Source organism: Exserohilum turcica (assembly GCF_000359705.1).
Source record: "Exserohilum turcica Et28A unplaced genomic scaffold SETTUscaffold_8, whole genome shotgun sequence".
NCBI lineage: Eukaryota > Fungi > Ascomycota > Dothideomycetes > Pleosporales > Pleosporaceae > Exserohilum > Exserohilum turcicum.
The window spans coordinates 1122369-1135704 of record NW_007360299.1 but is presented as its reverse complement, the minus strand read 5'-3'; the positions used below and the strand labels follow the sequence as shown (position 1 = coordinate 1135704).

General features: G+C 54.9%; 4 protein-coding genes across 4 annotated transcripts; 1 reads left to right on the top strand and 3 right to left on the bottom strand.

Annotated features, from left to right (window-relative positions):
• Positions 1-3416: 3416 nt before the first annotated feature.
• Positions 3417-5216, bottom strand: SETTUDRAFT_157430 (uncharacterized protein; the record flags this gene model as incomplete). Its single annotated transcript, XM_008032770.1, has 3 exons — positions 3417-3540; positions 3592-3789; positions 3841-5216. The coding sequence occupies 3 exons, from the start codon at positions 5214-5216 to the stop codon at positions 3417-3419; spliced, it is 1698 nt and encodes a 565-aa protein (XP_008030961.1).
• Positions 5217-5787: 571 nt separating this feature from the next.
• On the bottom strand, positions 5788-6663 carry SETTUDRAFT_35352 (uncharacterized protein; the record flags this gene model as incomplete). The annotated part of the gene is made up of 1 exon (XM_008032493.1): positions 5788-6663. One exon carries the CDS (start codon positions 6661-6663, stop codon positions 5788-5790), a length of 876 nt encoding a protein of 291 aa, XP_008030684.1.
• A 323-nt stretch (positions 6664-6986) lies between these two features.
• Positions 6987-9662, bottom strand: SETTUDRAFT_165966 (uncharacterized protein). The gene is made up of 5 exons (XM_008032769.1): positions 9374-9662; positions 8120-9313; positions 7894-8056; positions 7490-7831; positions 6987-7439 (listed from the first exon to the last, which is right to left on the bottom strand). Exons 1-5 carry the CDS (start codon positions 9548-9550, stop codon positions 7228-7230), a joined length of 2088 nt encoding a protein of 695 aa, XP_008030960.1. The 5' UTR covers positions 9551-9662; the 3' UTR covers positions 6987-7227.
• Positions 9663-10943: 1281 nt separating this feature from the next.
• On the top strand, positions 10944-13220 carry SETTUDRAFT_44411 (uncharacterized protein; the record flags this gene model as incomplete). The annotated part of the gene is made up of 4 exons (XM_008032534.1): positions 10944-11422; positions 11481-11660; positions 11709-13099; positions 13146-13220. The coding sequence occupies exons 1-4, from the start codon at positions 11311-11313 to the stop codon at positions 13218-13220; spliced, it is 1758 nt and encodes a 585-aa protein (XP_008030725.1). The 5' UTR covers positions 10944-11310.
• Between the last annotated feature and the right edge of the window lie 116 nt (positions 13221-13336).

Sequence of the window (13336 nt, the reverse complement as noted above, 5' to 3'; positions counted from 1 at the left end):
GGGGGATGGCGCAGTGGTGGAGCGCCTGGAAAATTTTCTGCTGTCTCACGTCAGCAAAGATCGAAGGTTCGAATCCTTCTCCCCTCACAACCATATTTATGGTCCACCCACATGAGAGAGTTACTCATTAAACTACCTATTCGACTGAGAGAGTTACTCGTTAAAACTTAAGAGGAAGACTCATTTAAAGTGAAAGATCTGAGAGAGTTACTCACTAAAAAACTACTAGGCTACGAGCCTCACCTTCATTTAGATAACCCCCTACATTGTACCTACTCAATTTGTACCTAGATTAAATTCTAGCCTACGTAGTTACTTGCAGGCCTTAAGCCTGCACGTCTTATATAGCCCTTTGGGCTGAGAAAGGACGTTAAACTACAATAATAATAATAATAATAAGATGTCGTCAGAGCGGGTACAAATGCCGTGTGTCAAAAAAAACCCCCCCCCCACACAACACAACACAATACAACACAACACGAAACTCTCCTTATCATCATGCTGACCTACCACCCTCTCGTATCACTATTGCAACTCACGACTATCCACATCTCTGCTTTTATACACATCTCTCTCCGACACACACACACACCGTAACAACATTTTAAATATCCATCCATCCATTTATTCATTTTAATACTATGTGTATATCCATTTACCTATTCATCGCACCTACAAAAAGAAGATAAAAAATAATCATGATATAATATAGTATAGTATAACGTGTTTCACCAGTAAGCGGGCCACCCCAGTATGTGGGCCACCTCCCCAAACTATTACATCTTTGTAATAGTATTGCGCAACACCACCACAATATTTTTTATTAAGTAGAATAAGATATTATTCTTCAGACGCATTGCTATCCTCTGTATCCTCTAATTCTACTTAACAAGTGCGAGAGTTGTGTCCAATTTGGCTGCAACGCCCGCAGCGCCGTTCACTACGCACCCTCTTCGCAGACGTTGCACCATCATTATAGCTACCACCCTCTGCCTCAGCGATCTGATCAGCTATCTGGCCAACTGTCTGGGACCCCTCTGCCTGTACGTAGCGCCTCTTACGAGTTTTTCGCTTCGTTACTTCAGTAATTGTAGCTTCAAGGCGATCGAGTTTCTCCTGCATTAACACTATATTATGAGCTATCTGCTAAGCTCCCTTACTTAACTGCTGTATCTACTCCTTAAGAGAACTTGTAGGAGACCCTTGCTAGATTTGCATACAGTTTCGAATAAGCGTAGCCTGCGTCTCCATTTCGCGCGCGTTGCGCGGCGTTTTCGGCTCCCAAGCAGTAGTCTCTTGCGCTGGTGGAGTTGGCGTACGCAGCATGACGTTAAGCTGTGATAAAACAACGTTATAATCGTGCGGTGAAAGTCCAGCACCTCGGAACCCTCCGCGGATATTTTCTGGTGTAATAGCCTTATAATAGGCCTTTTTAAACGCTAGTAGGAAGGTTTCTTTGCTAATATAGTGGATGCGATTGTGTGCTAAGACCGAGATAGCATCACCATACGCGCGCTTTAACGGCGAGAAGCAGCCCACATCAAGAGGCTGTAAGAGGTGCGACGAGTGGGGAGGCATACAGAGGAGGATTATCTTCATCTCTTCGCAGAGATCTCGGAAATCCACCGAGCAGTGGCTCTCATGGCCGTCAATAATAAGCAGCCTATGCGTCCCCACAGGCCGCGCATGGGAATCAAAGTGACGAAGCCAGTCAAGCGCTAGATCGTTGTTCGTCTAGCCGGTAGGACTAACTTGGATCACCTAGTCGCGTGGCAGATCCTCCGTGAACTAGGTAGAGATTAGAACCTTGCTAGCGAAGATAAGAAACGCTAGGATACGCGTGCCTGTTGCGCCAACGCCTTGTATTAGCGTAACCCACTCACGATTGCTTAGCTGGATCTTCTTTGTTCTCTCTGGTTTGTCTAAGCCCGTGATAACTGACTGTGATAAAATCTTGCCTATAATAAAGCCAGTCTCATCAAAGTTATAGATATCTTCGTCCACGATACCATACTTTGCCTTCATATTCTGAACTAGCTTAAACCAGCCCTTAATAAGCGCTGGGTCTTCGCAGAGAGCTCGCTGGTGATCGTATGGACGGCTCCGGCGCGTACGCAGCTTAGGATTGCGCTGGACAAACCTATCAACCCAGTTCTTGCCCACCTCCTTCCCGCCACGCTCTCGGAGCAGTCTGTTGGCCATATCTCGCACGTCGTCTTTCCCACAGGGTAGTCCTTGCTTAGCCTCGACTATTACACGCATAGTAATAGCCTCCTCTTCTAGTTTTGTTAGGCGCCTTGCTGGTGGCTCCCAATCGCTTCGAGGGCGCTGTCCAGCTCGTCGACGCTGGATTGTTGTTCGTGGGACGCTATAGGCGGCAGCAGCGCGTCGTTCACTCTAAATTTGTTTAGAATTAAGATTAGTAATAGCAAGAAATAGATCTGCTTTAGTATAAGTTTTTAACGCGTTGCGTTGTTAAGACATTACGCGTTGTTGTTGCAAAGGTGGGATATCATAGGGAAGTGGCCCACATACTGGGGTGGCCCGCTTACTGGTGAAACACGTTATCGTTTATATAAATATATATATATATATATATGTATATATATAATGCAACTGCAGTATAGTTTAGTACGTAGTATAGTTATACTTGGGTATATATATATATATTATAATCTGAAGCCGCGTTACATTACTATGATATGATATAACGGAGCGGTATAAGTATATAGCAGTAAACGACGCGACTTAGCAGTAGAAGGCTGAAAGATGCCTAATTGAGACTTTGAGGTTTTTTTCTTTTTGGGTTTAGAGTAGAGCCGTGATCTTGTTGTGTGTGTGTGCGTGTGTGCGTGTGTGTGTGTGTGTGTGTGTGTGTGTGTGTTCAAGCGACTGGCTATTCACGTGATTAGTATTGCTCGCGTCACGTGCGGAGGAATAAAAGTAAGGTCATAAGTGCTATACTCGCAAGCTGCATTACTTTCCTGGGCTTTCTGGGCACACACAAACACACAAGTCCAGCTCAAAAGCATAAAGAGAAACAAAACTCTTCATAATTTGCATTACAAAAATATGGTATGGGGAGATGTCGAGGCAAGAAAAACAACAAGATTGAAGGGATAAGACATGCTGATCTTCTGCTTTCACCCGAAAGTGGGAGAAGATGGGGGGTAAAAAAAGGGAGGGAGGGAGGGGGCGCAGCCGATGGTGGGAGGGGTCAACCTTTCCCCCGCTACTAGTGTGTGTGTATCTTTCCTGACCACACTACTAAACGCTTAATAAAGGTAGTCGCTAGTTAACGCGATATAAAAGAAGAGAAGAAGAAGAACCGGTGCAAGCAAACTCAATGTTGCAGATTGCTATACAAACAAGAAAACAAAACTTTGTCTGCTTCGACAGCAAAGGAGTGACGTGCGTTAATGACCAGAGTCGCTAACACGTCTCCTTCGACCACGACTCCCACCCTCTGGACGCTGAGCAAGAACATCGCGGAGTTGGGGGTCGTCTTTATCTTTATCGGTATGATGTACACGAACATGCCTATGCATCTGATTAGCCCAAATACCCCAATAATTCCGCCAAAACACATACCTCTGTAGATTGTCTGGCCTGGGATACTTGTGTTCGCGGTCTGGACAAAACGGGCAGACATAGCCCGGTGATTGATGCACAAGGCCGTGGCGTATCATTTCATTCTTTCTCTTGAAGCCTTTGCCTCCTTCGCCTCTGGGGCAATCCTTTACAGGACAGTAATGGGGGCGGTTTGATGAATGCACATTTGTGTGTGAACTAGCGTAGTTAGCACCACATGCCACGTACATGACACATTCCAGGACTCACTTTAAAAGGTACTGCGTCTGGAAAGGGGCAGCATTGCAGCCTGGGTGGTCGCACTTGAAGGAGCCGGTGGCATGCGAAGGGATGGTCGGTGGTAAGCCAGAGCCCACTGGCGGTGGCAATACTCGTGATGCGAGTGCACCATCCAAGCTCATGTGCCGCGGGCGGTGCTCAATGGGTGTTGGTTGTGTGACAGGACTCAGCCCATCTGCGCTATGGTAACTATCGCTCGTTGATGCAGAGTGCAATGTGCTGTAGGGAGCGCTGTCTGATGCAGCATGTGAGGGCCTTCGGGCATCACCAAAGACGCCTCCGCCTGCTGTTCTTAGAAACAAGTCACCTCGTTGAGATGGCTCGTTGGCGCTCATGGGGGAGGAGGCGCTGAGTGAAAAGGGCGTTGCAGGGGAGTGTGAGCTGATGGACAACTGACGCACTCTGGATGTTGGTGAATGCCCCACCGACGACACCGATGGTCGATGGGCGAAGCTGTTTGCCCTGTTCGGATCATGCTCACTCGTCGCCGACCTTGCAATGTCGTCCATGTGCCTGAACGAAGGCAATTGCTGAGCAGGCGATCCGGCAGATCCATCGCGTCCCGGCGAAGGGGCCTGTAGTGCTGGCAGCGTGTCTGTGGACAAGCCCCTTGTCTGTGGAATGGACAGCTGCCGAAGCCCAGGAGAGGTTGCTGAGTTGATTTCCAAGCAAGATCCATTTGACAGGCCGTCAAAGTGTTGGTTGGGTAGTTGCAGTGATGTATTCGAGACTGCAGAAGTGCCAGATAAGGATCGATGTATGCCGTTTGTTTCATGACGTACTGCATTTGATGCGACGTGCACAGATGCCTGGGAGGGGCGTCTATCTGTAACCAGGCGGATGGGCCTAAGGTTGACGTCGTCCTCGAGTACAGAGTCCCTGTGGGTAGCTGTGGCCTTTGGGCCAGTCCTCGAACCGAGGGCTTCTTGCGCAGTCTGTTGCAGAGCTAGTGATTGGAGGTGTGTTGGTGCGGAGTTGGAACCATTCAAGCCAGACGGAGCTGGGGCCGCGCCATATGATTCGACCTCCATGTCGCTCCCAGAGTCGGTGTCGAAATTCAGAACTTGTTCGCTTGCTCGCTGGGCAATGTCCAGCCGGTTGGGGTCCATTTGCGAAATGAGCACCCAGTCGCCTTGGGTAGGTCTCGGTCGGGGCCTGCGTTGCTGGGTGCCCTTTTGGCCTTGGGAAGCGTGGGCAAGGCTCCGCGGGCGTGACGGGGGATCAAGTACGGGTGTGACAGTGGGCGGAGGCGATGGTGATGGCGTTGTCTTTACCACGACTGCGGTCAAACCGGGCGAGTGCAAGATGGCGTCGTCGTCTGCGTAGTATTCCCTGCTGTCCAGCATCTGGATTGGGGCAGGGCGTTAAGATGGTATAAGACGCCAAAAAACAAGGGAACAGGAAAACAGCAGAGTAGCAGGCGTGCAGGAAGACGGGGCGGAGGCAGAACTATCCCAATGAGCGCTCGGCGTATGCTCCCAGAGAAAGGCCCAGGCGGCGGTGGAGCGAACGAGTGGCACAGCAAGACCAGTCTGTGATGGGCGTCTGAAGGGGAGTCAGCATGACCGTGGGGAGCATTCTTCTGGCGACGTTGTGCGTGGGCAGAGTCGGCGTGGTTTGGTTAAGAAGGCGGAGGACAGCGGGTTTGGCGAGGGATGGTCGGAGGGCGACTGGGGCAGACAGGGATGGGCAGGCGGAGGGAAGGGGATTGCGGGCATGGGCATGGGCGTAGCCATGAGGCGAAACAGGCGCACGAGTCGGGAATTATATGTGGAGATATGATGCAAAGTAAAGACGCGAGCGAGCGAGCGAGCGACGAAGCGGCTCTGCGCGGTGAGAAACATACCCGAGGGTGCCAGTGCGACGGCTCTTTTTCAGCCTCAAGGCGGTGTCGAAGGGGCCTGCCGATCGCAAACATCAACTCGCACCGGGGCGGATGGGAGGGCTGGGCGAGGGCGTCTTGCATATGGCGAGAGCGGGCAGCAGCTGGGCGAGGCGCGTCTTGGGGGGAGCGAGGTGGGAAGCTGTCAGGGCATACGAGATGGGAAGACGACGGGCAGTGCTGGTGGACGAGGAGGCTGATTGCGGGGGGGTGGGAGGGATGGGGTGTTGGTGAGTGGACGGCTGGCCCTGCATCGAGTGGGAATGGCGGAACTTGGTAGCAAGACACACACGCACGGCTAATAGGGCGAGGGTGACGGCGTGGGCGAGGGTGACGGCGTGGGCGAGGGTGACGGCGTGGGCGAGGGTGACGGCGTGGGCGAGGGTGAGGGCGAGGGCGAGGGCGCGGGCGAGGGGTCGAGGGCGGGAGGAGGGAAGCGATGTGTGTGTGTGTGTATGTCTATGTGTGCCTGTGTAGTGTTTGTTGTGGCTTCCTTTCCTTTCCTGTGCTTTCCGCGCGCTCCCTCGCTGCTGCCCTCCGTCTCTGTCGCTCCTTCCCCATGGCGGGCGTCGAGGCGCAGCCCCAGCCAGAAGCGCGAGGCTCGCGTCCAGTGGGCAGTTGAGGCTCCCACGCCCCAAAGCAGGGCAAAAGGTTTCCCGCCCGTGCTTTCTTCTTCCCCCGCTTTCGCTGCCGCTAGCTGCTTCGGGCGGGCCCTCCCCCCCACAGTTAGCCACGCTTCCTCCACGGGGTCGGGCGAGCCAGCGAGCGACACAGGAGAGCGCCAGACGGTGGGCGGAGCAACACGCTGCACCCACCCCCCCTACCCCATCATCACCGCAACCGCCGCTACCACCACCACCACCACCATCACCACCACACCAACGACACACACGCACACGACACCCTACCATACCACACCACAAGACCTCGACTCGGCCCTATTCCACATGCCGCCGCGTCCTTTCCCCCCCCCTCCGTCTCTCCGTCCTCCCACCCGCCTGCAAGAAAAAAAATTCCTTCCGCCGCCTCACATGCTGTGCTGACGCCCGTGCAAATTACCGCCGCCGCCCCAGCTCGTCGGTTACTATCTATGTCTGTCTCCCGTCCGTCTATGCGGCCGATACGGCGGTTGCGCCATGCAACGCACTCACTCGCTCTTCCGCCCCCCCCCCTCACGTTGCTGCTGCTGCCGCTCGCTTCCATGACTTGGCCCTCAACGCCCATGCACATACGTATATAGTGTCTATTGCTGTGCCGCTGAGAAATGCAATCCCTGCACATCTACACCCCGTGCATGCGTTATGCTACACGCCGCCACCACGGCGCCTCGACTGCCCACGGCCAACACGACTGCCTCCAGAAACATGCCACGGCCAAACAAGCCATGGCTGTCCTCACAAACGCTATTGCCCGCCCGCCCTCGACCAATCCCCGCCCGTCCTCGGCGCCCACTGCATGCCCCACACGCGCCCGCCCTACGCCTCCGTCCGCCTGCCGAATCCGGGAATCCCCGGAAACTTTGCATCGGCAGGCAGCTTGGGTCGTCCAAAGTTCTCGTCCAGGTCTAGGATCACCTTGAGTGCGTTGCGGCTCCGGAGATACGGCAGCGGTGCCTTGGCCTCTTCCAGGCCCACCGAGGGTTCCAGGCTCGACGCGTCCGTCTGAACCGATCCTGGCATTGGCAACGCTTGCAACTTGTCAGCATCTTGACTCCAAAGCTTGTCCCGTGCCCCTTACCTCGCTGCAGCACCTCGTATCCAGCCAGTGTAAATCCAAACTGCGGCGACGACCGCATGATACGCGCCGGTCCGCCCTTGAAGAAGGCCTTGAAACCCTCTTCCTTGAAAATTGTAGCAGCCGCATGTCGCAGCCCTGTGTATGCAATCTCGCCCTTGCGCGCCTCTACCTGCAGCCTCGTCTTGATCACATCACACGGCGTTGTAAAGTACGCCGCGGGCATACCCGCCATGGCTCCAGCCGTCAGCATTTGTAGCACCCCCAGCGACTTTTGCGGGCTCTCGCCAAAGAAATCCTTCTTCAGATGGCTGTACGTCGGGAAGTAGATGGCAGAGAACGGAACTGCCCGCCGTGTTAGTCTACCCGTGCATACATCCGAGAGAGAGAAAGACGGCGCTACGTACCGTCACGCAGAAGACAGGCGCTCGCTCCCTTGTACAGGCCAACGAGACCCAGATTCCGCACAATCCACATGGCCGACCGCTTGGGAACGCCCTCGACATTCTTGGACAGTTCTCCCTGCACTTGTAACCGAATCTTGACAATCTCGAGGGGGTTGGTAAAGACCTGTCGTCCTGCATGTTAGCTTCCTTCCCAATGACTAGCCGCACCATAGCACCAAGCACTTACCACTTGACAAGCACCTGCAGCGCCACCCGCAAACATCTCGGCGGCAAACTTGATCTGCCCCGTCGACTTGTCCGTCAGCTTGCCTCGTACGAGATCGTTGACTGTGAGCTTAATGGCCTTCTCCGGAGCCACACCGACAAGCTGTGGAAGGACTCCCGAGTAGAGGCCCCTGAATCCCTCGTTCTTGACCACCTTTTTGGCGCAGTCGATTGAGTTCTTGTACAGGATCTGGCCCACACCAGAGCCTCGCTGGTTCTGCATCCGCGTCTTGACCAAGTCGATGGGGTACACCATAAAGGCACCAAAGGCACCAGCCAGAGATCCGAGTGCAAAGTGGTGCACCGACTCGAGCACGTCATGCCATATTGACTTTGTGCTCGCAAACACCTTTTGCCCTGCCTCAGCAACGGCACCTCCCGCCAGCGAGCCCATCTTGTGCCACGACGGGTCGAGCACGCGAGCAAAGTCGCGCAGGCCGAGCCGGCCAGACGACTCGTCCAGGCCGGCAAAGTGGAAGAGGATGTCTGCCTCCATGGGAGTGTAGAGGTTGAAGCGGCTGATGCGGGCTGCCTCGTTGAGAAAGTCGGTGCGGGTAATCTTGCCGTCGGGGCTCTTTTGCGTGGCATTGCGGACAATGAGCTCAATCATGTCCATCTGCTGGATGACATTCTGGAAGGCGCGGACGTTGGCGTACGAGATTTTGCTGCCCACCGAGATGTTGCACAGTGTGGGCAGGTTCTCGAGCAGGTAGTCGGACAGCTTGTGGCTTGCAGTCTCGCGTATTATGCGCTGAAAGTCCTCCGGCTCAATAAATCCATCCCGGTTCTTGTCGAAGAAGGTGAAGCCCTGACGCACTCGCTCGCCTTGCAGTCCACGCAGCAGTTGGGCAAACTGGGGATATGTCATGGTGTGCCTGTGCTTCTTGGAGCCAACGTACAGCGCCGCCCACTGGCCCTCCCAGTCAAACGGCAGGCTGTCCTCGGTCTTGTGTGCCTTCCATGTCTGGTAGAACTCGTCAAAGTCAATGTAGCCCGTCCGGCGCTTGTCGAAGAAGCGGAAGACGACCTCGTACTCGGCGTCGGGCTTGGCGAGCAGGTTCTGGAAGACGGACCAGTCGTGGATGCTGACCTTGCCCTTCTGGTCGCGGTCGGCCACCTGGAAGAGGATGCCATACTGGTATCGCTTGATCTTGTGCTAGAAGCGGGCGCGCCGTTAGCGGGAGTCGACACATGGCAGGCCGGGCGGGCTGCTTACGTAGTCTTCGCTCTCGGGGGCGACGGCGGAGATGAACTGGTCCTCGTTGAGAAAGTACTCGCCCGACTCGTCCTTTTGGGCGTACTTCATAAAGGCGGCGCGCGTGAGCTGCGACAGCTGGGGCTCATCCGTGGTGCCGAGGAGCACCTCGCGCATTTCTTCCTTGACGGTCGCCATGGGGGGCGGACAGGACTTGACGAGTGCAATTGGCCTCAAAGGGAGCCGCAGGAGCCGGTGGAGGGGTTGCTGGAGACAGGAGCACGAGGTGGTGAGTCGGCCAACACGCCGTCCGAGGAAGGCAGCTGGCGGCCAGGTTGCGAGCTCGGAGCTAAGCTAATTTTTAATTGCGAGCCTTTGGCGGGGGGGGGGCGCCTCGGAGAGAGCAGGCGTGGGGAAGGCAAGACGCCCACGCGGGAAAAAACAACAGTCACTCGCTCTCGCGCGCTGCTATGGCGTCGAGTGTAGAGTCACACGTTGACATCAGCCGTGTCACTCCGGCTGCGCCCGTATCCAGTTGCCATGGCATTGCGTGCGGCCTTTTTTCTTTCTTTCTACACAACCACCGCCACCACCACGCATTCCGCCCGCCCGCCGCCGCCACCGCCACCGCCCTTGCTCGCCTCATTACATACAAACATCTATTAGACATGCAAACTACATACACATACACATGATGGCACCCCTGGCAAGAAGAAGCGTGCAAGCATGACGCAAAGTGCCGACGCGCCGTCAGCCTCCCGCAGCCATAGCGGGCGCAGCAGCCAGTGCTACGGTGCGTCCGTATATGTGCGTTCGGTATTGCTGCAGCTGCCGGTCCGCCCATGAGGCTCTGTGTCGCGAAGATCTCCCCCCAGGCTACTGTATACTTACCCCGGACCGTCCCAGTCCCAGGCTTTAGCGACCCCGCCCACGCCCACGCGACCTTCTGCAATGCTACTGCGCGCGATTGCACCGTCGACCCCCGATAGCTGCGCGCCCACCAGCCACGGCCAGTATGTCACTGCCCCCTCCGTCGGCGTTGTATCTGGACATCTTCTGTTGCCTCGCCTCCGGCAATCGGATCGCTAGCCTGGTGGGCAGGTGGGCACCCCGGAAAGCATGGCCTAGTCGAGCAAAAGAACGAGAAATGGCGGACCGAGGCTGCAACAAGCCCTTTCAGGCGATGCAAAGGCTGCGCAGCGTGACATTTTCTATGTTTCATCGCCAGGCACACTACACCTACTCGAAGCTCTGCAACGACCCCCTGGACGCTAGAGCTCGATCTTTCCGCGCCTCGTGCCAAGCCATGACGCACACACCCCAACCAAATCCCGCCCAACCCCTCTGTCCAGCCTACCACCGCAACCTTCAGCCAGCAACCACCAGTACGTACCACAAGGCCGACTGCGCCTTTTTATTCGGTCTCTTTGTCCCTCATCCTCTGGGCAGCGTCTTTTAATCCCGCTGTTGGCGCCGTACCAGAGCTCGACTTTGCTCGATCATCGCTGTGCACGCCCCAACATGTCCAACATCAGTAGCCAGGCTCTGGCGTTATTCGGGGCGCGCGAAGAAACCATATCCAACAATTTGTGTGCGTGTTCCCACAGCCCGCGCCCATTGGTCAGCACAGTGTACTGGCCGTGAAGAGCCCAAGGCGGAGACAAGAGAGCGGAATTTCTGGGCACGTCTTATAGACTTGGCGGAACCTGTCCATAAGCGTGGACATGGTCGCAAGACGGAATTCAAATGGCCAACATCCACGAAACCCGCAGTTCTGCCGTAGCCAGGCGCTCGGCGCTCGGACTCATCTTCTGGGCGCATCTTGTCATTCTCCATTTGGCATCGAGTCTGCTCCCTGCATCGCCATGTGCTCTACATAGACACTGATCATATAAGATTGATCATGTTCCCAGCACCATGGAACTCATCAACCACAGTTTCACGACTACGCATTCAAGATGGCGTCTCTCGTGACTGCCAATTATGACTGGATTCTCGCAATCACTACCATTGCCTTTGTCTTCTCCGCCTTTGGTAATGGTGCCAACGATGTTGCCAATGCCTATGCCAGTGAGTAACCCTGAGCCCACGCAATCTTGGAGCGTGATGACTGACCGCATGTACGCAGCCTCTGTTGCAGCGCGGACCTTGACAATGGCCCAAGTCGGGCCACTGGCCTTTGTCACAGAGTTTGTCGGTGCTGTTGCGCTCGGAGATCGTGTCACCTCGACCATCAAGAACGGTATCATCGACATTGGCCGCTTTACAGAGAGTCCGGGTGCGCTCATGCTGGCCATGGGCTGTGCTGGTAAGACAGACAACACGGTGTTTGAAGTACTAGGTTAACAGGCGGCAGAGGTCGGCAGTGCTTGGTGGCTCATGTATGCTACCAAGATGGGCATGCCTGTCTCCACCACCCAAACTGTTGTCGGCGCGCTCATTGGAGTGGGCTTTGCCAGTCGAGCCAGCATCAAGTGGGCCTGGGAGAAAGGCTCAGTATCCCAAGTTGCCGCTTCTTGGGCCATTGCACCCTTGATCGCTGGCGCCCTCTCGGCCATCGTTTTCGGTACGGTCAAGTACACGGTTCTTGAAACAAAGGACCCCTTCAAGAATGCCATGCGCTTGATCCCCGTCTACTTCGCCATGACGGGAGCCATCCTTGCCCTCTTCATTGTTGTCGAAGCCCCTACTGCACCATCGCTCGAGGAATTCGGTGCTGGGAAAGCGACGGGTATTGTTCTTGGTGTCTTTTTTGGATGCTTGATCATCTGCTACATCTTCTTCATGCCTTTCTTTAAGCGCAAATTGATCATGAAGGACCCTCGTGTCCGCATCTGGCACGTTGTTCTCGGACCCTTGTTGCTCAAGGAGAACACTACCCTCTTCTGGCCTGGCAAGGGCGACGAATACGTTACCGATTACTACGCCGATGCCTATGGTCAGGTTCCTGGGGGACCCCAACACAACAAGCAAACTGCCACCGAGGCCACCCAAGACGACAGCATCAACAAGGTCAACAGCAGCTCCCCATCTGCTTCGATGAAGCACGGTAACGAAGGCGCCCTGCCAAGTGACCCAGAGAAGTCACGCGTAGAAGAGACATCTGGTGCCTCTCAATCCCCAGTCAAGAAGCATGTGGAGCCTTATGAGCGTTTCATTCTTCCCGTTGAATCCCTTTCTTGGTTTCATCCCCAGAAGTGGTGGGGCTACACGAAGTGGGTCTTGCTCCAGGGTGTCACTCGCGATGTCGTTACGCACGACAACGATCTCCTTCGCGCCATTCACTCCAAGGCCAAACGTTATGATGTTCGCGTTGAGCACCTTTGGACCTACTGCCAAGTCGTCTCCGCCATGATGATGTCGATTGCTCACGGTTCCAACGACGTGGCCAACGCCGTCGGTCCATGGGCCGCCGTATACCATACCTATCTACAAGGCGAGGTCTCAACCAAGGCACCTACTCCTGTCTGGTTCCTGGTCGTTGCAGGGTTGCTGCTTGGCCTGGGATTTTGGGTTTACGGGTACCACATAGTTCGTGCCCTTGGCAACAAAATTACGCAAATGTCGCCTACTCGCGGCTACTCTGTTGAGCTGGGCGCTGCCATTACCGTCTTGCTCGCCTCTAGGCTTGGATTACCGGTATCAACCACACAGTGCTTGACTGGTTCGGCAGTGGGTGTTGCCTTGATGAACTACGACGTCGGTGCCGTAAACTGGCGTCAAATTGCCTTTATCTTTTCCGGATGGGTAAGTCTGCGAGTATCTTGAATCTTTTCAAAACTGACATGGCTAGGTCCTTACTCTTCCGGCTGCTGGTCTTGTATCTGGGCTCCTTTGCGTCATGGCACTCAACACTCCCCATTTCTAGGCGTATTTGATGTGCATCTTCCAGTTTCCAGTCTGCAGCTTGCGAAGGGAATTTGAACTGGCTACAGTTCATGTACAGTAATTTGCTGTTGAAACATGTGTACTCTCTGTATATAC

Bases quoted from the DNA above. Each gene is read 5' to 3' on its own strand.
- SETTUDRAFT_165966 (XM_008032769.1), bottom strand. From the start codon at position 9,550: ATGGCGACCGTCAAGGAAGAAATGCGCGAGGTGCTCCTCGGCACCACG. The intron at 9,314-9,373 runs GTAAGCAGCCCG...GCCCGCTTCTAG, and splicing joins CCCCCGAGAGCGAAGACTAC to CACAAGATCAAGCGATACCA. The intron at 8,057-8,119 runs GTAAGTGCTTGG...GCAGGACGACAG, and splicing joins CTGCAGGTGCTTGTCAAGTG to GTCTTTACCAACCCCCTCGA.